Here is a 26,645-nt window from a genome sequence, read left to right as displayed (position 1 = left end):
TAGGAATTATACTTGCTTTTGTACATTTATACCGGCCACGGAAAAGGTCATTTTGAACACTGGGCGTTGAAAAATATAGCAGCAAAATATCAAAACCATAGCTTTAAAATTTAAGAAAAAAAAGGAAGAAACTCTACTTTGTACATCTTAGAAAATTGTTTAGAACGTCAAAAACGTCACGGAAGAGTATAATTTCTGATAAGATTCTTCTCAAAAAGAAATAAGATCAGGATTATGGACTGGAGCTAGTCCCACCACTGACTGCTATGAAACCAGATTTTTAGAGAACGGAGTCACACTTGTCCCGGCAAGTGGAAAAAGACGTTTTGGACGCTGGGTGTAGAAAAATACAGCAGCAAAAATCAAAACCACAGCTTTAAAAAAAAAAAAAGCTTTGTTTGCTTTTTCACATTTTAGAAAATTATTTATGACATTAAAAACGTCACGGAACAGCATAATTTCTGGCAGATTCATCTCAAAAGGAAAGAAAACAAGATGAGAACGATGGACTGGAGCTTAATTCCACCAGCGATTGCAATGAAACCAGATTTTTAGAGAGCGTAATCATTTACCCCGGCAACGGCAAAGAGAATTTTGAACACAGGGCGTTGAAAAATACAGTAAAAATCAATATCATAGCTTTAAAATAATGAAAAATAGAAATTATACTTTGCTTTTGTATCATCTTAGAAAATTGTTTAGGAGATCAAGGACGTCACGGAAAAGTAATTTCTGGCAGATTTATCTCAAAAGAAAAAAAAGCAAGATTAGGACAATGGACTGGAGCTCAATTCCACCAGCAGTTGCAATGAAACCAGATTTTTAGAGAATGGAATCACTTATCTCGGCAACGGAAAAGGGTATTTTGCACACTGGGCGTTGAAAAATACGGCATCAAAAACCAAAAGTTATAGCTTTAAAAAAATGTATATCTAGAAACTCTGCTTTCGTACAGCTTAAAAAATTGTTTGGAACGTCAAAAACGTCACGGAAAAATATAATTTCGGGCAGATTCATCTCAAAAGGAAAGAAAACAAGATGAGGACAATGAACTGGTGCTTAATTCCCCCAGCGCTTGCAATGAAACCAGATTTTTAGAGAGCGGAATCACTTATCACGGCAACGGAAAAGGGAATTTTGGACACTGGGCGTTGAAAAATACGGCATCAAAAACCAAAATCATAGCTTTAAAAAAATGTATATATAGAAACTCTGCTTTCGTACATCTTAGAAAATTGTTTAGAACGTCAAAAACGTCACGGAAAAATATAATTTCGGGCAGATTCATCTCAAAAGGAAAAAAAGTAAGATTAGGATGATGGACTGGAGCTCAATTCCACCAGCGATTGCTATGAAACCAAATTTTTAGAGAACAGAATCACTTATCCCAGCAACGGAAGAGGGCATTTTCATTCGTGAAACAAAAAGATGAGTTCCATCCTTTCAGTTCGGATGATTCACCGGAGTGCTTTCTGTCACGCTGCGTAGAGCAAACTCGGGCGACAAATTAGCCTTTTCCTCCAAAGATTGGCTAAAGAAGGGGGTGGGGGGTCCTCCTATCCGAAATAAGTTGTCATCTTCTCCAGGAGCGGCTCCGAATCCGATTACGACGCCCTACCCTTCCAGGAATTAAATTTTATCTCAGCAGATAAATCTTCCTAAATCCGGGAGCGCCGCTCTCTGTAATTGGGACTCCGGGCTCTGCACATTTTGTCGGCGTCAGTTCCCCGCTTTTCTTTTTAACTTCTTTCTTTTTTTTTTCTCGACCTGTTTCTCTGTTGCTGTCTGTGCTCTGAGCGCCTGTTTTTCATGCCATAAAGCGAAAAACAGGAGTTGGCTGATGCTCCGTCGGTGTTTTTCTTTTGACTGGATAAAGGAGGGAAAGGATTAGATTTTGTCTGCTTATTATTGGATGGGTTGCTGGGAGCTGAACGGTGTGAGGGCATTTAAATCGGAAATTAGCGATTCCGTTTCGATCGAGTTTTTCAATTAGTTTCGACTGCTGATTCGTATTACAATTCCATTATTTTTCTATCTGATTTTTTTTGCGAGTATAGTCAAGTGAAAGGGATTATCACAGATTAACCAATATTTGGGGTGCAATCGAAGATAATTTTAACGATTTCAGCAAGTGTATTTAAAATTTTGCAAATCGGAAATACGCCTCAAAAAAGCTTTTGTCAAACATATTTTCAGTTTTATTTACTTAAAAAGTTATCAACATGGGTGGAGGGGGGGGATAACAATTGGAATTTTAAAGATTATAACATTTGATTTTTTTTTCAGATACAAAGTGTCAAACATTCTAAATGTCAAAAACGAAAATAGAACCTTTCCCAACCATCTTCCAGCTCATTTTTAGAAAGTTAGTGCAATTGTGAAAAAATTTCGCTTGTTTACATTTTCATCGATGGTAGCAAAAGTATTTTTGTGTTTCAGACGCCAATCAAGGAGATGAGATCAAATTTAAGCAAGAGAACAAATGACATAGATTGATTCTTTTTGATCGATGTATCGATCCCGAGCCTACTAAAGCTGGTTCTTAAAAACAAAGTATGCCTCTCTCACTTAAAACAAAAACATGTGAAATATGTATGTGACAAATAAATAAACAAACATACAAAGTAGCAGCACCCCTAAACGATGCAAATGCAGCTAATTCCTTAGTCTTCCCCGAAAAAATTCTTCAACCGTTTTCAAAAAATGAAATAAATAAATAAATAAAAATAAAATTAAATTAAATTAAAAATAAATAAATAAATAAAATTAAAATAAACACATGGAATTAATAAATTTATGTTGAATGAATATATTTTGTCAAGATAAATAAATAAATAAATAAAATCGCTTGCAACTCTTTCTTTTGCGTAAAAAAAAAAGCGCTTCGAGTTTTACTTCCCTTCGATGCAAAAAATTAAAATAAATAAATAATCTTTTTAAAGTACGGAAAAAAAAAACAAGCATAAGTAAAAACTTTTTTAAATAAATAATTTTCATTTAAAAAAAAAGAAAATTGTTTGCAGCTCTTTCTATCTTTTAAAATATAAAGCACTCCACGTTTCCTTTTATTGTCCGTTGCCAAAAAAAAAAAATAAAAATTTCATAAATGAAAACAAAAACAAAACGTCTTAAGTGTTTTTTCACTGTAAAAACCACGGCTGTGGATTCGGGATCGGAGTGGGGTTTGGAGTCGAAAGCTTTAAAATTCTAACTATCGGATTCAGTCAATTTCTCTCCGAGTCAGCATATCCGCTAAGGCTACGGAGTTAGAGTCAGAGTTATGGAGTTGGAATCGGAAGTCGATGGATTTAAAATTTCCTTCCAAGTCCACTTTTCTGCCGAGGCTGCGGAGGCAGAATCGGAGTCACGGAGTGGAAGTCGTACTGATTATGGGGAGTAGGAGTCGGAGTCGGGAGCTGGTCATTTTCCCACCGACTCTGCATCCCCAATAAAGACACTAGCACTTTGAGTTTATTTCACTTTGATTGAGCCATATTTATCTCTATCTTGCGTGAATGCTAAATCTACGAGATATGTTAATTCGGTTCTTAATAATAACTTTTTTCATTTCTAGAAACCAAAAATTGAGAATATATTCAGAATCTGCATAATTTTTTGGTGCCAAAAAATAAATGTTCCTTTTGTCGTTAATGTCAAAAATATATTGTTCAAAAATATCCTTAAATAGCTTAACCAAAATATTTTTTTCTATATATGTTCTTCATCAAGAACTTTTTCCAACGAAGTTATTTGACGCAAATCTGCCTCCAAGTTCTGGATCTACACTGCTCAAAACAATTAAAGGATATTGATGTTTTGGGTTGATTTTAAACCTGGAAAACTTTTTGGATGATTGATACATTATCGACAGGCGTTAGTAAACACAGACCATTGGTCGACGAGCATACAGACTTACAGCGAAAAGGCAATTTCGGACAGTTTGTGTCAAAATTGTGGTGCCAGTACCCGAGCGAAGGTGTCGTTCTAGTGGGGTGGTATCCATACTTCGGTGCCTCGGAGCTGTTAAAGCTAAATAACGGTCTTCGTTGAACGTTGTTGACCGTCTGCGACCTTGCCCTGATCTTCGGCCAGCATTTCCAGTCTCTAAAAACCGTTTCCATCTCGCAGAAATCATACTTCCAAAACTCCAATAGCTTCTGCTCCGTTGGCTTGTGTTTGGCTTCCCTCTACACTGTTAAAACTACAGGATGCATTCGGCACCTTTCAGGGGAGAAACGCTTGTTCACCAACGATACCCAATACGGAGCCGAAATCGCACCTCTAAATAGGGTGAAAAACAGGCACCTTTTAAAAAATAGACAGCCGGAGTGAAAAAAAGGAACCTTTGGAGAGAGAAATGGCACCCTTACTACAGATCTTCCTCCCCCCTCCCCCGTATTGTGTGCGTTTTTGAATACAGTTGTGGTTTTTTTTTAAAGTTTTGTTTTGATTTATGATATTCTTCGTTTTGGATATTTTTCACATTGAACTCGATACTGGAAATGATTAAAACATGTAATTACAGCATTTGATCATATTTCAGAGTTTTCAACATAGTTAAGAAGTGCTCATTGCTCTAACTCAGTGTTTCTCAACCTCTTTTGACTCACGGGCGCGGTAAAAGCAAATGAAAAACTTTGCGAACCAGTGAAATCTTTATCGTTTTCTTTCAAATTCTTAAAATAAATAATATTAATAATAACTCTGGGGCCGTTAAAAACATGTGAAAAATTCAGAGTTCTGACGAGGTTTTTTTTTCACAAAAAGTATAATGTTAAGCATTAATAAAACAATAAATATCTACCCCTTTACTTGGTATCAAAGATCTGTCACAAATCGTTATAATTTAAAGACGAGTAATTATTTAAATAATGTGAGAAATTATACATTTACTAAAACCTTGACGCATTCCGAAAATGAAGCATAGCTGTACTCATGGATTATTTACATGAAGATCCAAAAATATTCAGGGATATTACAGTTACGGAAAAACAAAATCGTTTCATAAACGTTAATCAAGAGTAACAAAATAAAATGCACATGAAGTTTTTCGATAGTTAAAAAACCAAACGAAATTTATAACGCTATCCGGACATTAATCGCTAACAGGAAATGATTCTAACACTTGAATGAAAAAGCTAGACTGAGAGAGATTTTTTTTTCGCTAGCTTTCTGTTATAATCTACGTAGCACAAGAATCATTTTTAATAAGATTCTCACTTGTTGATTATTGATATCTTATAGATTTTTTTTTTTTGGTGATTAATAAAAGCTGCTTATCTAGTACTCAAGAAAATAATGACAGATATTTTTAGTAGCGTTTTGAATGATGGAAATTTCACGATAGTAACGGTTAACGGAAACTAAAAGACAGTAACGGTAACTGAAAAGCAATAAATGTACTTTTAACCACTTAACTATGTTTGAAAGCCCTAAAAGCTACAAAGTGATCAAAAGCTGTACTTACTTGTAATTTCGGATAATTAATCCAAGAAAAATTGTGTTTAAATCCAATAGTGTACTTCATTCAATGTGAAAGACACACAAACGCAATCATCATTTGTCCGCCATATTGAGGTGCTTGAATGTATGTCTAAGGCAAAAGCGCATGCGCAATGAGTCTTTTTTGTGATTGCATGCTGTTTCGGCTCCTCTGCTCTATTTTCTAACTTGCATTGCACCTTCAGGCACTGTGCTTTCACCTTAGAGGGAATATTTTCACTCGTCTGGAACCCCTGGTTATAACAGTGTAGATTGACAACCACTTCACAAGCTTCTGATTCCGTTAAATGAGTTCGTTGAGGCATCGCATTCATCGAAACAACGCGTTTACTGAATGTCGATCATTATTTTTTGCTTTGTCTTACAATAAGTTAAGGGCGAAATCTCATTCGCCGCCACTGAAACGTCGGCTTCGACGTCAAACTCAAAATCTGCATACTGCGAGGCTTGAAATTAAGAAGAATTTGCATTTGTAACTCCCTTCTTTGATTCTATGCAAAAAAATATTTGCTAATACCTTTTGTTGTACAAAAACTTACAATATCCTTTAATTGTTTTGAGCAGTGTATATTGGGACGAAATTTCTCCGAGGCGCTATTGTTGTTTTTTTGAACTGTTCAAAATTGACGAAAAATTGTTCAAGTCCAAAAGTTAACTATAGGAATGAGGTGTCCTTGACAAGATCTTTCGAACGAAAAAAAAATTTTTTTTATTCGAATCGGACTATTCACTCAAAAGTTATTAAGGGGGACAGACCGATGGACCGACATTTTCTCCATCTCAAAACCCTTCTTTCCAATTATTAATTTTTCAATACGTATTTAATTGTTTTATTTATTTCTGACTTTTTTTCGTTTTTAGCTATATTTTTGGGTGGTATTTTAAGTCTTCTCTCATGCTTTTTTTTACTTCCTTTTACAAAAAAGGAAGTATTGTATTCGCGAAAAAAATTTCACCCAAAAATCGGCCTTGATTTCCGTTTTGCTCACCCCCAAATCAACGTTGATTTTTTTTTTTTTCAACCCGACCACACGTGGATAGGTGCCTAGGAACGTAGGAACGTACAGACACTCGAAATATCCATTTTGACGATCGCCGAGTTAATTACGACGAGTTTTCTCGTGACGTCTGTATATACGTATGTATGTGCGTATGTGCGTATGTGTGTATGCATGTCGCATAACTCAAGAACGAAATGTACTAGAAAGTTGAAATTTGGTACGTAGACTCCTAGTGGAGTCTAGTTGTGCACCTTCCTTTTTGGTTGCATTAGTATGCTCCAAAGGGGCCTTTGGCCCCTTTTGGGGGGAAATCATTGTTAATTTCGATGTAAACTCACGTGGTGTTATAATTTGGCTGACACTTGGCCATATATCACCAGTCTTTTGCTCGCCAAGTTTTGTCGCCAACTTGGCGACAAATCTGGGGATTTTTTTAATTTTTTTTAAATTTGGTTTTAATTAGGCCACTGTTGTTGATATTTAGAGAGTAAACTATTGAATCATATTAAAACTGCCAATAATGAGAAAATGACATTAAATTGGAGTAAAAGGAAGTCATGTGATGCACACATCAGCTCGTTTTCTTTGAGTTTTACGGGAAAGTAGGCCAAAAACTGGTAAAAACGTTTTGAGCTCAAAGATTTATACCGTTAATACGACACGTTTCGGAATTATTTTATCTATTTTTAAAGCATCACGATACTTTCCAAGCATAAAATGCCCAAATATGCTGTTTTAGGTTAATATTTCATTACAAAAGTATTTTCGTTCTAAATTTCATCAGCCATCAAAGTATTTTGCAAACACCAGTTTAAAAGCACCAAGTAATGTTTTGTACTTAGGGTTGTTTATACTGCCGTGGTCAAGTAAAGGGCAGTTACTGCAAATTTTTCATTTTTTTAAATTTTTTGCCATCTATTGAACATAAGCTTTGTTGTACAAGCTTTCTTGTTTTGTTTCCACTGAAAAAAAGGAGGGAATAAACCGTGTAATTTCAACATTTACTATTGTTCGCATTGCATCCAACGCACATTTCTTCAACTATTTCGAATACTCATTTCTGCAGATACTGCTGTATACCTACCCCCCATGGCAGTATAACAAACTACATCAACATAAGTAAAAAATATTAGAGCATGCATAAAAAAGCACAAATCGTTGAACATGCTTATAAAATTAGATTTTTGCTCAAGGCATTTAAAAAATAAATTATTTCGTCTTCACAAGGTATGCGCAGCAACAAAACAAATCTACGTTTTTTTAAATCTGTACGCTGATTTTATAAGGATGATATGATCCCGGAAAATGCTTTTTTCTGCAACAGATTTCTGGCGGCGTTATCATTGGCAAGCAGAGAGGAGCACCTCCATTTTTTTCCTTTCTCCTCTCCTACTGCTTGTTTTTTCCCCCTCTTGCCCGTAAGATGCTGAGATGGTGATGCGGGAGGAGGAGGATGAGGAGGAGAGATACGGTGTAGGGAATGGGCGTTACCCTGTGGGTGGGGCTGGAGCAATCCGTGCCGAATCGATATCAGCAGAGTTAGGAGCACTCAATAGCGTTGCGTGGAACTGCAATATATAAAAAAAATAGGAACAAACAATTTTTGCAGTTGCTTTTGCTAAAATAAGTTCATTAAGACAACAGTGGTTTTTATCATTCATTATATTTCACTCTTCATTTTACCAATCTTGTATTTTACTCTCAGTTTCAATGTGTGAACGAACAGTGAGCTAGAGGTAACGGAACGAATACTCATGTCAGATGATACAGTTGTTAAAAGCTGAAAGATTGTGTTAAAAAATGTAGACGAAGTGACTGAATCAAAAAAAAAAAAAAAAAAAATTCATTTGAACTTTGATATCTTGAATTCAAATTATGTTTTTCGCGCGCGTGTGTGTGTATGTGTATGTAGGCGTGTGTGTTTGTTTGTGTGTGTGGGGTATGTGTATGTGTGTGTAGGCAAGTGTATTTGTGTGTGTGTGTGTGGGTGATTGTGTGTATGTGTGTTTGTGTGCGGGGGGTATGTGTATGTGTGGGTAGTTGTGTGTATGTGTAGGTGTCTGTATGTACGCACGTGGTGTCTGTATGTATGTACGTGTGTGTATGTGTTTGTGTGTAGGTGTATGTGTGTGTATGTGTGTGTGTGTGTATGTGTGTGTGTGTTTAAGGTGTATGTGTAAAGGTAGGCAAGTAAGTGACGCAATCTGGAGACGGTTTTCGCTAGAGGAGCAGCATCGTGAGGCAGACGGTCGACGGTGGTGCTGCAGAGGGAGGCGGGGGGGGGGTTAATAAAATCATAGGAATTCAAAACTGTCAAGTGAGAACAATAAGCAATGTGATTGCTCAAAAAAAGCTATTCAAAAACACTTTTAAACCCCAATTTCTTTGTGTATCTTATCCGAAAACTCTTTTCGAATTTATGATTTTGCAAATATTATTGTATTAAGGTGAAAGGATAAATTTCAACGAAAAGGAATTTGTACTCTCTTGTAAACCACGAAAGTTTACAAAAGCCCGCATAAGGATGGTACCGTCATAAGTATGTCACGACTTATTTTCAACATTTTCGTCAAACTGGTCAAATCACAGCGCTTAGTGGCTCATCAAACGTGCCAATATCAATATTGCTAAAATTCAGCGTTTAATTTTTAAAGCAATAAATTAAATAAAACTAATAGTTACATTAAATAAGACTAACATTTACATCAAAATGAAAAAAAATGAACAAATGACAGTGGGCTAATTGTTTTGTAAACCATTTAAAGACCATGGGATATTTGTGTCCCATTATTTCAAAAATCACTTTATAAATCATCGAATAAGAATATTTCTAAACTAAATTTTTTTTAATGGCATCTAGGTATCAGAAACTCAATATTGGCAAGGAAATTTGACTGTTCTTTCCAAAAGTTTTTCTATTTCTTGGTCAATGTAATTGATTTCTCGGAATTAAGATCTTTCCCTATAGTACAGTAAAATTAAGGGTCGGACCCAAACATACAAAAAAAAAAAAAAAGTTAAAAGTCAAATAAGAACAGGTAAAAAGTCCCACCCCATTGTGCGTCGGGTTTCAAAATGGAGGGTATCTAAAAATTGCTATTTTGGGTATTTTTTCCGAAATTTTAGAGAAAATTTCAAGTGTCAAAACTATGTCATACTAAATTTAAAAGCATTAAATTAAAGGTGTTTACACCCAAGAGGGATGACAAAACCCACCAATACTACATAGCCCCCCCTATCCCCGTAAAACGAAGCACCCCAAACCCTTCCCCCTCCATACATTTCAAGTGGAAATATTATTTTATGCAAAGTTAAAGTTAGAAACCAAGTGTGTCCAGCCTCCAAGTGTGATTGTGCACCTCCTCCCAAAGTTACAGCACCCTCCCAAATAATACCCCAATCCCCTCCCCCTCCTTTCCATTTCAAGTAAGTATAATTTAATGCAAATTTAAAATGCATTAAATCTGGACCGTTCACCCCACAAGAACAGTAGCTACCCTCCCAAAACGAAATAATATATTTAAAGATTACCGCCTCCCCCCTCTCTGATTGCACATTTGATTAAAGGGTCAGAAAAATTACGCTGAATCGTTTTTTCCCCCATTTATCTATATTGCTTTTTTACAGTATTTAAAATCAAAATTTTTAGTTTGCGTTATAACATGCATGCCTTAAATGCGTCATCAGATTGAGATAAACTCTCCGTCAGAGCTGAAGTTTTCAAATGATTTCTCCCCTCAGCTTGTAACAAAAAGTCTTCTTTATCAGGATCTTTTTTGGAATCTAGATCCTCGGCAAAATTGTTTATGGTGCAACTATGTCTAACACAGTTTGTGCGTATACGTAGATGAACACTTCAATCCATTTTTAGACTTTTCAAACATTCACTATGTCCAATGAACCCTTCAGAGCAAGCACAAGATATGATGCGCAGAAAATCTTCTGGAGCAGAAGGCTTGGCTGTTGTAATACGACGCAGATGATATTTCTGTGGTGCTTTCTCCTTCTTTGTACCCATCAAAAATGACACTAGCTTTCCCGTACTTACAAGTGACATATACCGTCAGTGTATTCACGCATATACACTGCATTGATAGCATATTTAATTGAAGCTTGCAGATCATTACCGAAAAAAAAAACATTTTTTTTTTACTTCGGAAAAGTTTAAAATCAGTGGAATTTTATCGTGAATTTCTCTGCAATCGCTGATTTTAGAATGCAAATTCAGGGTCCTTCCCCCCCTAATACCCTACCCCCCCCCCCCCCCCCCCCCCCCCCCCAAAGCGACGACGCACTCCTCAAGTGTGACAGAATCCCCATCCAGAATAAAAGCCCTCAAAAAAAAAAAAAAAAAGAAAAGAAATACCCTTTGAAAAAACTGCCTTAAAAATTCTAATGACGCAATCTGTGCCATGGAACCCCCCCCCCCCCCCCCGCCTGTGCAGCCCGGTTAATTAGCATTTTTTTTCTATGAGAGTTTATTATTTTACTATTATAGAGTGGTTTCTGAGATTTTAAGTATTTTTTTAAGTAATAGAAATTATTTTTATTTTAAAAGAGGATCATTTCGCCCCCCCCCCTTTCCTCCAAAACCCGACCAAAAAGTGCTGGGACTTTTTACTCCTTCTTGCTGGAAGGGTAAAAAGTAATTCGCAACAGATTTCAAAGGTTTTTTTTTTTGGACGTTTGGGTTTGGCCATTTTTTGGCCTATTTTTATTGTACTACTACACTGATGCCTTTATTTGCATGCATCTTTTAGTAATGTTTGAAGCATCCTAGACAAAATAAAATATGTAATTGCTCCCTCTCTTCCTGATGAGTTTGTAATGTCCTTGATAAGTGCATTAAATTATTTTGAACGTAGAAGGCCTCCTTGTGGTGCACCTTGGGTAACGCAAAATCCGCTACAGCTTTGCCACTTCTCCAGTGTTCTTTGATCATGTGCTTTAATCGCAAACCAACTTAGTTCTGTTGAAAAGTATTGGAGAGCACGTACACTAATGGCATAAGTGTTATCTTTAGTGTGTGGCATTTGCAAAATAAATAAAAATAAATAAACAATAATCTTGAAGATAATAATGTAAATGCGGAAAATGTTTCAAGCGATTTAAGACAGATGTAACGCGAAAACAGAGCAATTTCACAATATTTTCCAACTTGTACGTATTGTCTCAAGTAGAGATCCGTTTCTGCAAGTGATTTCTGACGTAAGCAAGACAAAATTAAATGTTTAATTGGCCTCTCTTCCCTCGACTTATGATGTCCTAGGGATCGAATATCTGCATTGCCTAGTCTTGCAAAGAATAATAACGCAAATGCAAAAAACTTCTTCTAACTATTTGAGTTAAACAGGCAGGTATAATGCAAAAGTAGAGTAATTTTAGAGTTTTAACTCACTTTCACTTGGTAAAGATAATTTCCTGCATGAAAACCTTTATAAATAAACTTTTTTAAGTAGTCTTTAAAGTATTCTAGGCAAAAATAATTATTTAATCGGTCCCTGTCCACTCTGCGATGTATTTAAAATTATCTGCACTAAACATTCTTGCAGAGAATAAATTTAATTACGGATAACGTCTTAAAAACATTTACTTGAAAGAAGCAGATATAATGGGGAAGGAGAGCAATTTTGCAATCCAACTTGCACGTGATGTTTTGAATAGATGTCAACGAAAACCTCCATATGCAAACTTCTGCAGGATCTTCGAAGCATCCAAGCAGAAACGGAATTGCTGCTCTTTCCCTCAAACAGTCATAAACAAACATAAACATTAAACAGTCTTACAGAGAATAATTTAAATGTGAATAACTTCTTTAAACGATTAAACAAGATATAATGCCGAAACAGAGCGACTTTACAACATGCTCTCGTTGCACGCAATGTCTCGGGCAGAGATAAACGAAAACCTTCATTTGCAAACTTCCGCAAGTAATCTTTGATCTAATAAAATTCGCAACAATCATCTTTTGAGTGTGGATGTGGAGCAGAGAGAATCGATGAAATGAGAACGAAGAGGGATTAAGAATGCTCTGTTCCATTCTGAGCTGATTTAGAAATTTTACCCCACGAGCAGAGAGAGGACAAAGGCAGAAATCCTTCCAATTAAACTCGCTGACAGTTCTCGAAAACTTTCGGATCGGGTCAGCAGAAAATGAAGCTAAGGGAACTAAAAGAGAGTCTGTAATGAGATTAACAGCGGGCTGCTGAACGCTGTCCTGCAAATTGCATACCAATGCGCGAATTTCAGCCTTTTATCTGATGCATTTCGATAACGTGAACTTGGACTGAGCAATGAAAATGTGAGATGGTGAGGATTTATTCTAAATCCTTTTCAATCATTTAGTGATTCAAACGCAAAGGGAATCGACAATGGCGATTTAAAAAATTGAAAATAATTTCATGTGAAATCTTTTTTCTCTTCTTTTCTCCGTATTTTACCCTTATTCCCTCATTCACAAATAGCCATTGCCAGACACATTTTCTGGCGCAGTATAGCCCTTGAGGGCTCTTGCGCCATTAAAACCATATAAACCAACCAACCAGACGCATTTAAGGGAAATTGATTTTTTTTTTTTTGAAATTTATTTATCGGGAAATTATAATTTCTAAATAGACGATAAAATATAAACATATTCTTTCTACTAGAATATTTTACTATTTACTGCGCGTCTTTTTTTTTTCCTGGAAATCATATTTTCAAATGAGCGAGTAATCTCGGATCAGAAAAATAGTTTTACGGGAATATTTTTATGTCAGACAAAAAAAAAAAAAAAAAGTCTCGAAAAATTATATTTGCATATAAATACTCTACAATCAATTTACTATTATTTTACCATCGTTTTACTAAAATTATCAAATATAATTATGACAAAATCTCGATGCAGATACATTGTTTTACGAGAATATTTTACTGTTTATTACAGGGAAAATATTCTTAAGGAAATTTTATTTTTAACTAAGTAATTGATCATAAGTAATTGATCATACGATCAATGCACATTGTTTTATGAAAATATTTAACTGTTTATTACGGGACTTTTTTTTGCGAGATAATATATTTCTTATTAGGCGCGAGATCATGGATGTGCAGACACATTGTTTTTACTGGGTGTAAAAATATTTTGTCCACTAATTAAGAAATTACGAAATAGTTCTTCAGAATCTAACTTGAATTATTTACACCTCTCCTCTCTTCGTGCAGTGGCTCCCAAAAGTGTTCGCACACTTTGAAATTTTTTAGTAAAACCAAAATAACGCGTAACTGAATTCGAATATGAAGTAAAATATTTTTTCACATCATTCCTATGTCATTCTAAATAAAACCCTGTAGTTTTTTCAAAATATTGACGGATCTTCTTTTTGAAATGAGTTAAAAAAGGAAGGGACAGAGAAACAATTCGCCACAAAAGTCATCGTACACTCAAATATTTTCGAATAAATTCATGATTAAAATTATCATATGTCGTTTGTTTTGTCATTTTTGCATTGTGTTGACCCTTAAAAGTCATTCGGCTTCAATTTTTTGTTTATTTATCCCTTAATATTGTGCTTATTACTTTAAAATGGCTGGTATTCCTAAGAAACTAATAACAGCATTCGAAATTTGAATTTTTTCCTCATGGTACGTTAAATTGGTTTGAAATGTCTCTAAATTAGTTAATTTATTCCATTCTATAGTGAAGTGCTTGATAAAATGCTTTAAAGAAAAGAATGGGACCGAAAACAAGGTAAGAAAAAGTCAACCGGCAAAGTTGAAAAAACGTGATCAGAGATTTACAGTTAAAAATTTATGAAAAATAAACATTTAAGTGCTGTAAAAATTTCTGTAAAGTTAAATTAAAATTTTTACATTTAATTTTCAACTAAAATTGTTCGCCAAGTTCTCTGATTTGCTAGATTAAATGGGACCTCTTTCCGCAGAAATTTTCTTGGCCGTTCGAAAAACAGAAAGCTTGCGCTTTTCGTCGCAAAATCAGTGATAAATAAGCTCAAAGCGTTATGGAATTACGTCTTACTTACAGATAAAAATGAATTCAACATTTTTGGTTAAATTGTTGTATAGTTGTAAATAGAAAAAAAATTAGGAACTTAATCATAAGAACTTAGTTGAACCAGTTAATCAGGATGCTGAAGATGTTCTTGTGCATATCAGCATCAGGACTTGGAAGTTTGGAATTTTTTGATGAAATAATAAATCATGCTGTTCATTTAAATATTTTAAAAACCAATTTTAAACTCTCAGCCCAAAATTTGGTTATCGGAAACACTTTGTTTTTTATCAAGATAAGGATAAGAAGCACACGGTTTTCAACGTTTGCGTCTAGTGCCTCAAAAATTGTCCTAAAGTTTAGAAAATACCCCTTCAATCTCCACATTTGAACTTAATGTAATATATTTAGATTTATCTGGAGGCTAGATTACGAAAATACGACTTTGAAACGAAAATAGAGCTAGAAACAGTAAGAATCGAAGTGTGGTTGAACACTTACTCAGAAATTCCGCAAAGAAAGAAAGAAAAAAAGAATGAAATCAATTCCCAGACGTTTAAGAGCCATTGTCTGTAAGAATCAGGCAGTTTAAAGCATTTGTGATTGTTGACATTTTTAATTTTTTTTATTTTCACATATGTTGTTCCTTATCATAAATGTAATGTAAATCCGAAATTTGAGCTTTGTCTGACTCACCGTTTTTGAGAAAACAATTTTTTTTGTTTAGGGGACGTGGCATATTTTTGCCAGTTTTTCAAATTTGCAGAATTTAATGTGCTTGTTGCTTGAAGCGCCCTTATAATGACATGGATTTTTTAATTCCATACTACTATATGGTCTTGTTAGATACTGTTACAGCTGTCAAATCGGTGACACTACGAGGGCGACACACACAAACTCCGTTTAAAAATGACCGAAAATGAATTTTTTTTCTATATTCAAGGCCAATTTTCTCAAAGCGCCTTCATGATGACACCAACATTTTTAGATCATTTTCTAGCCACACTTACATGCATCAAAAATATGTATCAAAATCGGTGTCACTATAAAGGCGCCAGAAGATATTGGAACTTTTATTCAATAAATTTCACAAAAACACAAATATTTAGAATCAAATTACAACTGTCGCCCTCATAGCAGATAACTGATACTACATTAGGTTGATAACCAATATGTTTGTCTAACATTTGCACAAAAAAATCGGTGTCACTCCTATTATTTTTGGAAATATAATCGTTCCAAGTTAGTACGTTATGGCGTTTTTTTATATTTATTTATTTAATATTTTCACACCCGGATTTTTTTTTTTTTGAACATATTCATTTTTAATTTAATACAAAGAAGTGTACCTTATAACATAAACAGCTTTGGGCAGCAAGAGAGTCTTTTTCTTGAATAAAAATAACCGTTTTGATATAGGTACCAGATGGATCTATTGTGCATAACATGTCTAGACTATTATACCAATACTCGTCTTGTTTTTTCCGGCCAAACAAATTTATTTATTCAAATTGCTCTTGACATGCATTTGACCTAAACTTGCAAATGGTCAACTTCTACTACTTTTCTGCGATACGATGTTTTCCCATGCTTTAGTGCTACAAAATTAGCAGTTTTCAATATGAGGTGACCGTCTTTCTGAAATTGGTTTGATTTGATTCTTAATGTTTTCTTCGTTTTAATCTACGTTATCCTCAAATTCAGTTTCAGATTCTGAATGTTCGCTTTCTTCAATATTCTCATTTGATGTATTGAGAATGCATTCTTTTTTTTTTTTTTTTTTGTTTCTTCCATCGAAAAAAAAGGGATAGGATTTGTTTCATAGTACAATACTCTGAAGCAACGAACAGTTTTTTCCCCGTTACGAACTGCATTTCTCATCTAGTGTGCAACCTGACAGGGATGTTGTTTTTTCCCAGTATTTTCATCAATCGTAAATTGTTCTTATAAATACTTCTTCTACTTTGAAGTGAACTTGGACTGAGCTCTTAAAGATAGGGCCCATCCAATTTCATTAATTTGAACTTTTGACAATGCAGGGGTATTTATTAGTTGAAAATTTGAAGCATTTATATAAGATGTTTGTAAGCGCTTCTCTCTATACATCTTTCGTATAAAATCCATTTGCAAGTTGAGGTCAAATGTATGTCAAGAACAATTGGAATAAATAGATTTGTTGGACCGAAAAAACAAGATGAGTATTGGTATGATAATCTAGACATATTATGCACAATACATCCGCCTATATCAAAACGGGCATTTTCTGTTCAAGAAAAAGACGCTCTTACTGCCCAAAGCTGTTTATGTTGAAATATACACATTTTTGTATTAAATTAAAAATAAATATGTTCAAAAAAACTATCTGGAGGTGAAACGATAAAATAAATAAATATAAAAAAAACGCCATAACGTACTAACTTCGAACGATTATATTTCCAAAAATAATAGGAGTGACACCGATTTTTTTTGTGCAAATGTTAGACAAACATGTTGGTTATCAACCAAATTTAGTATCAGATCTCTGCTATGAGGGCGACAGTTGTAGTTAAATTTTAAATATTTGTGTTTTTGTGAAATTTATCAATAAAAGTTCCAATATCTTCTGGCGCCCTTATAGTGATACCGATTTGACAGCTGTAACAGTATCTAACAAGACCATATAGTAATATGGAATTAAAAAATCCATGTCATTATAAGGGCGCTTCAAGCAAGAAGCACATTAAAATCTGCAAATTTGAAAAACCAGCAAAAATATGCCACGCCCCCTAAACAAAAAAAATTGTTTTCTCAAAAACGGTGAGTCAGACAAAGCTCAAATTTCGGATTTACATTACATTCATGATAAGAAACAACCTATGTTAAAATAAAGAAAATTAAAAATCCCAACAATCACAACCTGCCTGATCCTTACAGATAATGGCTCTTAAAAGGTGTTGTTGACACTGCATGATATTCTACTAAATAATAATTTAATAAAAAGTTACATTATTCAATAATATATAGACATTTTGTAAAGTGTACGATGACTTGTGTGAAATAAAATTTCTGGCACTTTTTGGTTTTTGAGTTTTAAAAAAAATAAGTTTTAATATTTTAAAAAAAATTTTCATGTAGTTCTGTTGAAAATTGATCATAGATCTTGTAATTAAATACTTATTCAGAAATATTAATTCTAGCCAATGGATAGGGTCCGATTCCATTGAACTAGTAAGACTCGAAGTGCGGTTGAACACTTATTCAGAAATTGCATAAAAAAAGAAAGAAAAAACAATGAAAGCTATTCCCAGACGTTTAAAAGCTGTTGTTGATACTGCATGATATTCTACTAAATAATAATTTTGTAAAAAGTTAGATTATTTACTAATTTTTTGACATTTTTTCAAAGTGTACGAAGACTTTTGTGAGATAAAATTTCCGGCACTTTTTGGTTTTTGGTTTTTAAAAAATTAAGTTTTAATGTTTTATTAAACATTTTCATGTAGTTTTGTTAAAAAAAGATCATAAATCTTATAATTAAATACCTATTCCGAAATATTAATTCTAACCAATGCATAGGGGCCTATTTCGTTGAAAGTCGTAGATGTACGAACACTTTTGGGAGCCACTGTACTTATTTTTTGAGCAATTGTGCCTTGTTGTTGAAAAGTTCTCAAAAGATTTTAGTCAGATTTTATGCTACATAAAAGTAACTGGCACCAAGCTAAAAGTTTCTAGGAACCTAAAAGTTCGTCGTGTTTTTCTGAAATAGTCAAAGTATGCCATTTCGCCATTATATTTACGATAAGTGAGTTTAATTTTTTATAAAATGAATTTGAACTGAATATTAATAGTGAAAATGTGATCTGTTGAGGTTTCATTCAAACTTATTTTCAATTATTTAATGATTTAGGCAGATAGGAAATCGACAATGACATTAAAATCTAAAATCAAGAAAAAAAGTATTTATAATTTTTTTATGCTTTATTTTTTCTTTATCTCTCACGCCCGCGCTCTTATCGTTTACATACTGTCTTTTTCCTGATGTGCAATTTTGGAAAATACAGCTATTTTTTAGGGGACATTATATTTTTATTTGGCGATTAATGATGGATGTGCCATTACATGTGAAATGAATTTTTGTAAAACATCCCTTGATTGAAAAAAAATTGAATTGTATGGTATAAATTTGAAATTTCTTCTGATGATTTCATTTTATTTGTTTTTGAAACTCTTCTTTTGACGCGATAATTTCAACATGCGTCAGAATTTTCGAGCTGTGTACGACACTGTGGACTGAATGTACGTTCGTGTTCGTTAGGATTGGCGTTATAGATTGGAACTGTCAAATTGCTTTTGATGTTTCTTGTAAATTATTATTTTTATCGAGTAAAACTGCAATTTAAACCTGGTTTGTGTTTCTATTTCGCGATATTTCTAACCACTATTATGTGGGCGCTTGTTTGACGTTCTGAATATTTGTTTTAAGTTAGTTACAAAGTAATAATCATAATGCAATAGCAAAAAATGAGGTTAAATCGAATGATTCAATGATATATTATGTTTTGTACTTTATTTTCCCATATTTTCAAACTCTGGTTAAGCATTAACTTCACAGTGTCGTACACTTCGCACAAAATTTCCGTTTGCAAGGTTAAAATTACACCCTAAATTAATTGAAATTCATCCAAGTTATTCATAATAATATTAGAAACAAAATTCTTCAAAAAGCACGTGTACATTCGGAAAATCAACCATTTATTATTTGTTTATTTTTAATGACATTTATGAACCCATAACTACACCGAAATTCAATCAATCAGAAATTGGCAGCATTTAGTCGCATAAAATCACATGCGTTATATATTATTCACTTGAAAGTTTGAGTGCTATTTTGCTCCCAAACGCACAGTTTCACCCCGACAAAGTTCTAATTTTTTTCTGTGCAACAGGTCTTCCAAGCGACGACCACTGTTCGCTGTCGGGCGACCCCCGGAACAGCCCTTTGCAGCAGCACGGTTCGAACAACAGCCTGGGCGGTGTGTGCAGCGACAGCAGCACCTCGAGTGAGCACCATCTGACGCGGCCGAAGCGCATGCGCACCTCCTTCAAGCACCACCAGCTGAGAGCCATGAAGTCCTACTTCGCCATCAACCACAATCCAGATGCCAAAGACCTCAAGCAGCTCTCGCAGAAGACCGGACTCTCCAAAAGGGTGCTCCAGGTATTAATTATACTTATGCATATAAATGTAAGGTCGCCATGTGCGCTAACGGTGACAGGCACACGTTAAATCTGTCGTGGTCAAAAAGTCCTCTGAGTTCTCATTCCCAATCGATGTCTCTAGCCCTCTAGGGGTGCTGGATCAGGGGTTGCACTGCTCCTGGTCTGGATAAAAAAACACAACTGTCTTCCGGTCCCCATCCAGTCCGTTAAACTACTTGTAGCGGTAGGTACAGGGGACCCCAGAGTGTATTGTTTGTTACTCTACACTCAAAGGTCATCCGTACTTTTCCTACCCCTGCCTTTGGTGTCTTGTCGAAGGTACGAAACACAAAACTTCAAAAGTTTGATCTTAATGAAAAGAGTTTATGACGATGCAGCTGTCTCAGCCCAGAACATTTTATTGAACGAAGCATAGTAAAACATAACGGAGACTCTGGAGTGTAGTGTTTGTTACGCTACACTCTAGGGTCTTTCGTACTTTTCCTAACCCTGAGTTTAGTGTATTGTCGAATGTGCAAAGCACAAAACTTTCCGAGTTTGGTCTGAATGACAAAAGGCTATGACAAATCAATATCTCAGCCCAGAATATTTTGCGAAGCGTCGAAAGTTGAAATGGAAAAAAATTCTTGCCCCCGTATAAACTTATAGGTAGGTTACGAAGCAATATCTGCCTTTACTGTCTTGTCATGTGGTTTTGAATATACTGAATACAAAACCACATGAATTTTGTGTTAAAGATTTAGTTCTGTTAGGACTCGCTTGTCGATGCTGGCGGCTCAGCAGAAATTTTTTTTCGAACATTTAACGGAAGAAATCTTATCAAAGCGTAAGAGAAAAGCTCGGATGACCACAGACTTGCTGTTTGAGTCTTGTCGAATTTACGAAATACAAAGCCCCATGACTTTTGCATTAATCCCTCAAAGCTACCAGAATTCAACTGTCGCACTCAAAAGCATTTTAAAAAACATTTATCGGAAGAAATTTCAGCAAACCTTTGGGGATTCAAGTATTGTGTCTTGTCTTTATTATTTTATCGAATATCTTTACTAATAATAAAGCTGAAATCCTCTCTCTCTCTGGATTTTCGGAGGATGTCTGGATCTCTGTGACGCGCATAGCGCCTAAACCGTTCGACCGATTTTCATGAACTTTGGCACAAAGTTAGTTTGTAGCATGGGGGTGTGCACCTCGAAGCGATTTTTCGAAAATTCGATGTGGTTCTTTTTCTATTCCAATTTTAAGAACAAAATTATCATAAGATGAACGAGTAAATTACGAAATTATCATAACGTGGAATCGCAACATGGGCACAAGCCAATTGGCGAGATGCGAAATTATCATAACGTGGAACCGTAACAAGGGTATAAGTCAACTGGCGAGAAATTCACCATACATTATTTGTAAATATACAGGCGAACCAAAAGACCTTTTAATTTTCAACTACGGGCAAAGCCGTGCGGGTACCACTAGTACGGAATATAACAATACAGGACTTTTATTTTTAATGACTCCTCATGTTTCACTTGACGCGTGGCAAAAATGGTTTGTGAAGCAGTGAAAGGAAGAAATTTTACCGAACTTACGGGAGTGGTGCTTATCACTTCTCGCTTGTACGGAACGCAGAACCTCAAGACTTCATCCAAATGCCTCAACGCTTTTTCGTTTCTCTTGTCATAGCTAAGGAAATTGATCAAACATTTAATGGAATCCTTTGATTTAGAGATTTAGACCAAACTGGAAAGAAGTTACCCCAAAACTTATATTACGGATGTGGTGCACACAAATCACATCCTTTTCTCTCTGCTATTAACCACTATATTTTAGAAGTAATCTTTAAGACTATTAAATAGCCAGGATGTCCACCTGTTGGGTCATGGCGTAGACTGCGCCGTGTAAATTTTTAGGGGAGTTGCTTTTAGGGGTATTTTTCTCCTTTTTTGCAGGGGCTCTACCTCTTGGAGGGTCTTTATGGTACTTAAAGAGGTGTGTCCTTACGCTTGAAATGGGCAGGGCACCCCAGTATGTGGCAAAAGAGAATTTATAGGCGCAGGGTGCCCATCACTCTCAAAAACAATGGCGAACATCTTTCAAATACTACGGAGTATCCCCAAGAATGAGACCCCAAAAGTGACGTCAAATACCTCTGAGATGCTCCCCCCCCCCCTTCTAAAAATTTCAATGGCGCAGTCTGCGGCAAATTGTGTTTTTCTTTGTGAATCACTTTGAGTACCAAAAAGCACAAAGTGGTGCAAAATTAATCCAGATTGTTCAAAGTTACCGTATTACATTAATCAAATTGAAATGGAATTTGACAGAAATGATATTAAATTCAATTAATGGCATGAATTTATTCATCACCGACTTCAATTTTTCCAGGTATGGTTTCAAAACGCCCGCGCTAAGTGGCGCCGCAATCTCCTCCGGCAGCAGAGTCAAGGCCCCGAAATTGCGCAAGACTGCAAACCACTCTCTGAGCTAGCGTCCCAGCCTCAGTTCTGTGATCCTTTCCGTCTGGGCTCCTCCGCCCTGCTGGACGTACAGCCCACACCCATCACCCAAGAAGAACAGAATATTCAGACTTTCACCAACCTTCTCTAAGAAATGAAACTTGGTAACTTCAAGTAATAGAGTATGATTATAATAAACCTTGGCTGCGGCTTCTTTACAAGCACAAGGGCATGCGTAATAATTTCATGTTCCCTAAAGAATGACTTATATTTTTTTCAATTTTTACAATTATGTATTACTCCGAGTCTGATTTCTAATTAATGCGTACCAGGGTATAGTACAGAGTGAGTCGAACATGTAAAATTTCTCACGTAAAGCTTTGGAAGCTCTCATTGTACATACAAAAATGCATTTTAAATCGTTTTTAATTTCAAAAGTTTACTATGTTTATGATCAATTTTAACAATTAAAAGGTGAATATGGAAGTTATTTTGGCAGGACGGGAAGGGAAGGGGTCATAATATTAATGTTACAATTAAAAGTATCTAGTTAACAATTAACATCTGTTACAATTAGATTATTTTATCTCATTAAGAAATTATTGCCCTTAACTCTGTAAATGCATAGCAATGGATCAAGAAAAATGCTTGAAAATAGGGTATTCTTTGTAAAAAATTGTAAATATATATTCGCGCATAATATATATGCTTTAAAAATTTTTTAACTAACAATATTTAATTTGCAATAAAAATTATTACAGAAACAAGTAATAACGTCTTTAATAACGTTCATTAAAATTAATTTGAGTATTTGTTGCGAAAATAATAATTTCAAACGCTTCTAAACTACTGAGAAATATTGTCTTACCTATGTATCTCTGATGCCATTTTATCAAATTAAATTTCTTGCAAAGTTAGAACAGTAAGGAAGTTAAAAAAACGAAGAATAAAAAAATATGTGTTCATCATTAATTATCTTGGATGATTAATAATGATCACACATTGATGATCACAAATGGCAGCTACAGAAATTTTTGTTTTGTTCCTATTTTTTTTTTCATTGTTATCTCTTATCCATTATTTTCACTTCATTACATGTTGAAAACCAACAATGTAATTTTGTTCATAAAATGAAGATTTTTGTTTTGCCTCTCAGATGATAATAATTTTATCATCGTAGTCAACCCTATATATGTTTTCTTCCATAACTTGCAGAAATTTATGAACATTTTTTAATAATAAAGCCATTGGAAGCAATAGTAATGGTAGGTAAATATAAAAGCTATAAAAACCAAAACTTTTCTTAACCGTTTAAAATCATATCCCAAAATGCTGTGAAAAAACTCAATTTCATGTAAAAGAATTCTATTTCAAACATCAGTATTTCTGTAAATAATTGCTAAGTACAGTATAGAATGTATCAAAAGGTTAAACGAGCACTAAACATAAAGAACACAGAAAAAACTTTGATCTTTAACTTAAATAGTAATGCATTACTTGAAGACAATCTTAAGTATTACATAAATGCTTACAATTATCTATTGTGCAAAAAGTACGCTTAAAGCTAAAACAAGTGTAATACAACTATGTACACAATTACATAATACTTATATATATATATATATATATATATATATATATATATATATATATATATATATATATATATATATATATATATATATATATATATATATATATATATATATATATATATATATATATATATATATATATATATATATATATATATATATATATATATATATATATATATATATATATATATATATATATATATATATACAGTCGGACCTCCATATATCGAAGTAGCAAATTGCCGGAAAAAAATTCGATATATAGAAACAATATTATTTTATCCTAAAAATCTCCTAAAATATTAAAATTAAAGCTAATTTTCGTGTATGAAACCTAATTTCTAATTTATACGAGCATTGGATTAAATGAAAGTTAATAATTAAAAAAAATAACAGAAATTACATTTTTGTGCCTTCATAGATCTTCATTTTTCGGCAATTCAACTTGATCTCCAAAAGGGATTTTCGTTTTGACAAATCGAGAGAAAAGTAAAAAATTAATCTCTTGAACTTGAATGATTTTTGCTGCAACTAAAACGACTAGGAACGATAATCAACAGACAAAAGGAATGACTTGAAACTGATTTTACAATGTTATTGGTTACAACTAAGATATTTGAAATAAACTTGAGGGAATTTAAGAATTCTAGAACGAAACAACGACCTATCTACACACCCCTCAACCCCAGATTCCTTATAAGTTTCGTAACGACCTTTAGTGAACATAATTTTCTCTCCCAACCTTTATTTTTCATGAGACAAACAGTCTAAGGAGGAAAAAAAATCTACGAATGTCTCGAAAACAATTTCGATATATAGAGATTTTTTTCGATATATAGAAACAGTTTTTCTATGTAATGAACATAGAAATTTGCCAGGATTTCGATATGTAGAAAATTTCGATATGTGGAAGTTCGATATATGGAGGTTCGACTGTATATATATATATATGCTTTACCTTAAATCAATGTTGTACAAATTTACTGAAATAGTGTTATAGTGTTTGACTTTATAATTGTCAAAGTTTCAAGAATAAACTAAGTTATTCCTCGTTCAAAACAGAAAATTTTTGCATTACATTATTGATACTTTCCTTTTAATATTTCGTTAGTTTATTTTCAGATAATTTCGTGTTACAGTAGAATGTTGCACGAAATTATCTGAAAATGAACTAACGAAATATTAAAAGAAAAGTATCAATAATGTAATGCAAAAATACTTTCAGTTTTTTGCGTCATAAGTTTCGAATCTCTAATGTAAAGAATTATTTCGTTGTTTATCACATTATGCATTACAATGAAGAACTTTCCTTGTTATATACGTATAGGGGTTCGGGAAAAGAAAATTTCACAAAATTCGCCAAGTAATTTTATCAAAAGTAAATTTAACAACATTAAATGTTCCATTGGAATGTAAAATAATTTGCCAAATAAAGATATCAAGCCATTAAAAAAAACATTAAAAGTTAAACCATAAAACTAAAGAAAAAGAGCAAAATGGTGGCAAGGTGATGGATATTTTTTCTGCTTCCCCCAAGTAAGGATAGCAAACTACTAATTTCCAATGCTCATTCTTTAACCAAAATTAGAAACAAAAAGAGTCCAAAAAGAAAGAAAACGATAATCATGTTAATAATTTTCTTATTTTTGTTAACGCGTAACTGAAAAATTTCAGTCATGCATAGGGCTTTCTGCATTTCATTTCTGTTAAATGTCTCGTCCTCTTTGTGTTTTGACAATCTGCTGTCTAGACAAGCAGTGCTCCAAGTTGTAAATAAATATATTTTGGTCCGGTTTTTCATGTCATTTTTATACCTGTGCCATAAATATTGACGAAACACTTACTGGTGTTATCTTTGTGTTATTATTGTTCCTTGTTTTAATTTCCAATAAGAGAAATAATAAAGTCACCAGAGTTTGAAGATGCAAAACATAGTGGGTTGTCCATACATGATGTTACGCTTTTTTTCTACTTATCTGATCCCCCCTTCCCCCCTTTTGTCACAAAGTGTCACACTTCACCGTCCTCCTTCCCCTTTCTCTTGTTACACGCCACGTTGTTTTTAAGAAAGCAACGCTCTTTTTCTACATATCCGACCCCCTCCCCTCTTTTGTCACAAAGTGTCACACCTCAGCATCCTCCTTCCTCTTCTCTTGTCACACGTCACGTTGTTTTTAAGAAAGCATAATGTTATTTTTAAAAAAATGCGTGATATCACCATTCTTTCCCCTTCCCGTCTCAAACTGTCACAGTTTCACGAAAGTCTCCCCCCCCCCCCTTAAAGCGCATCATAATTCTTGGTCGACCCCATGTTAGTAAAGTACGATTTTTTACTACTTTTGATTTCATTGTTTTTTAAAGCTTTGAAAAATGTACACTAGCTCTGAGTCTAAAATTACAGATTCAAAGTGTTTTTTTTTTTTTTTTTTTTCTCTAAATTATAATAAACTTGGTTGGAAAAAAAAAAATCATATCAAATTGAGTGAAAATAAAGTTATAAACTTCAAGGAAAATGTCTCTGATAGTTTTTTACTACCTCATTCGTACTTGAGTTAAATAATAAATTGCTTAAAACAATCCTGCGCAGTTTTATTCTTCTAGTAAAAAACAAACTTTGGAACACTATATTTTTTTAGAGATCAATGTAAGAGATTAAACTTTGATAGTTAAATAAAGAAATCATAATTCTCTTAATTTATATTATTGCTTGTATGACAAAAGTTATGTGATTAAAAGACTTTATACTTCATGGCCAAAGTTAAATTTGTGCAGTACAACTGTTAAACTACTGAGTTCTTAATTACATAAAATGAAATTAAAAATCCAATTCATTTGTTCAATTAATAGTTTTTCTTTACTAATCATAAACTAAAATGAAAGGATGTCGTTATACCGAAAGAAAAAT

At 33.9% G+C, this 26,645-nt stretch overlaps 1 protein-coding gene across 1 annotated transcript in view; it reads left to right on the top strand.

Annotated features, from left to right (window-relative positions):
* Nucleotides 1-22,293, top strand: part of LOC129222990 (LIM/homeobox protein Lhx9-like) — a 35,310-nt gene extending 13,017 nt beyond the window's left edge. Inside the window, exons 3-4 of the mRNA XM_054857554.1 lie at nt 19,422-19,693; nt 22,072-22,293. Coding sequence (XP_054713529.1) covers nt 19,422-19,693; nt 22,072-22,293 — 494 coding nt within the window. The remainder of the gene's footprint in view (nt 1-19,421; nt 19,694-22,071) is intronic.
* The last annotated feature ends 4,352 nt before the right edge of the window (nt 22,294-26,645 follow it).

Source organism: Uloborus diversus, chromosome 5 (genome assembly GCF_026930045.1).
Source record: "Uloborus diversus isolate 005 chromosome 5, Udiv.v.3.1, whole genome shotgun sequence".
Classification (NCBI taxonomy): domain Eukaryota; kingdom Metazoa; phylum Arthropoda; class Arachnida; order Araneae; family Uloboridae; genus Uloborus; species Uloborus diversus.
The sequence above is the reverse complement of the archived record's forward strand: the minus strand, read 5'-3'. Positions and strand labels throughout refer to the sequence as shown.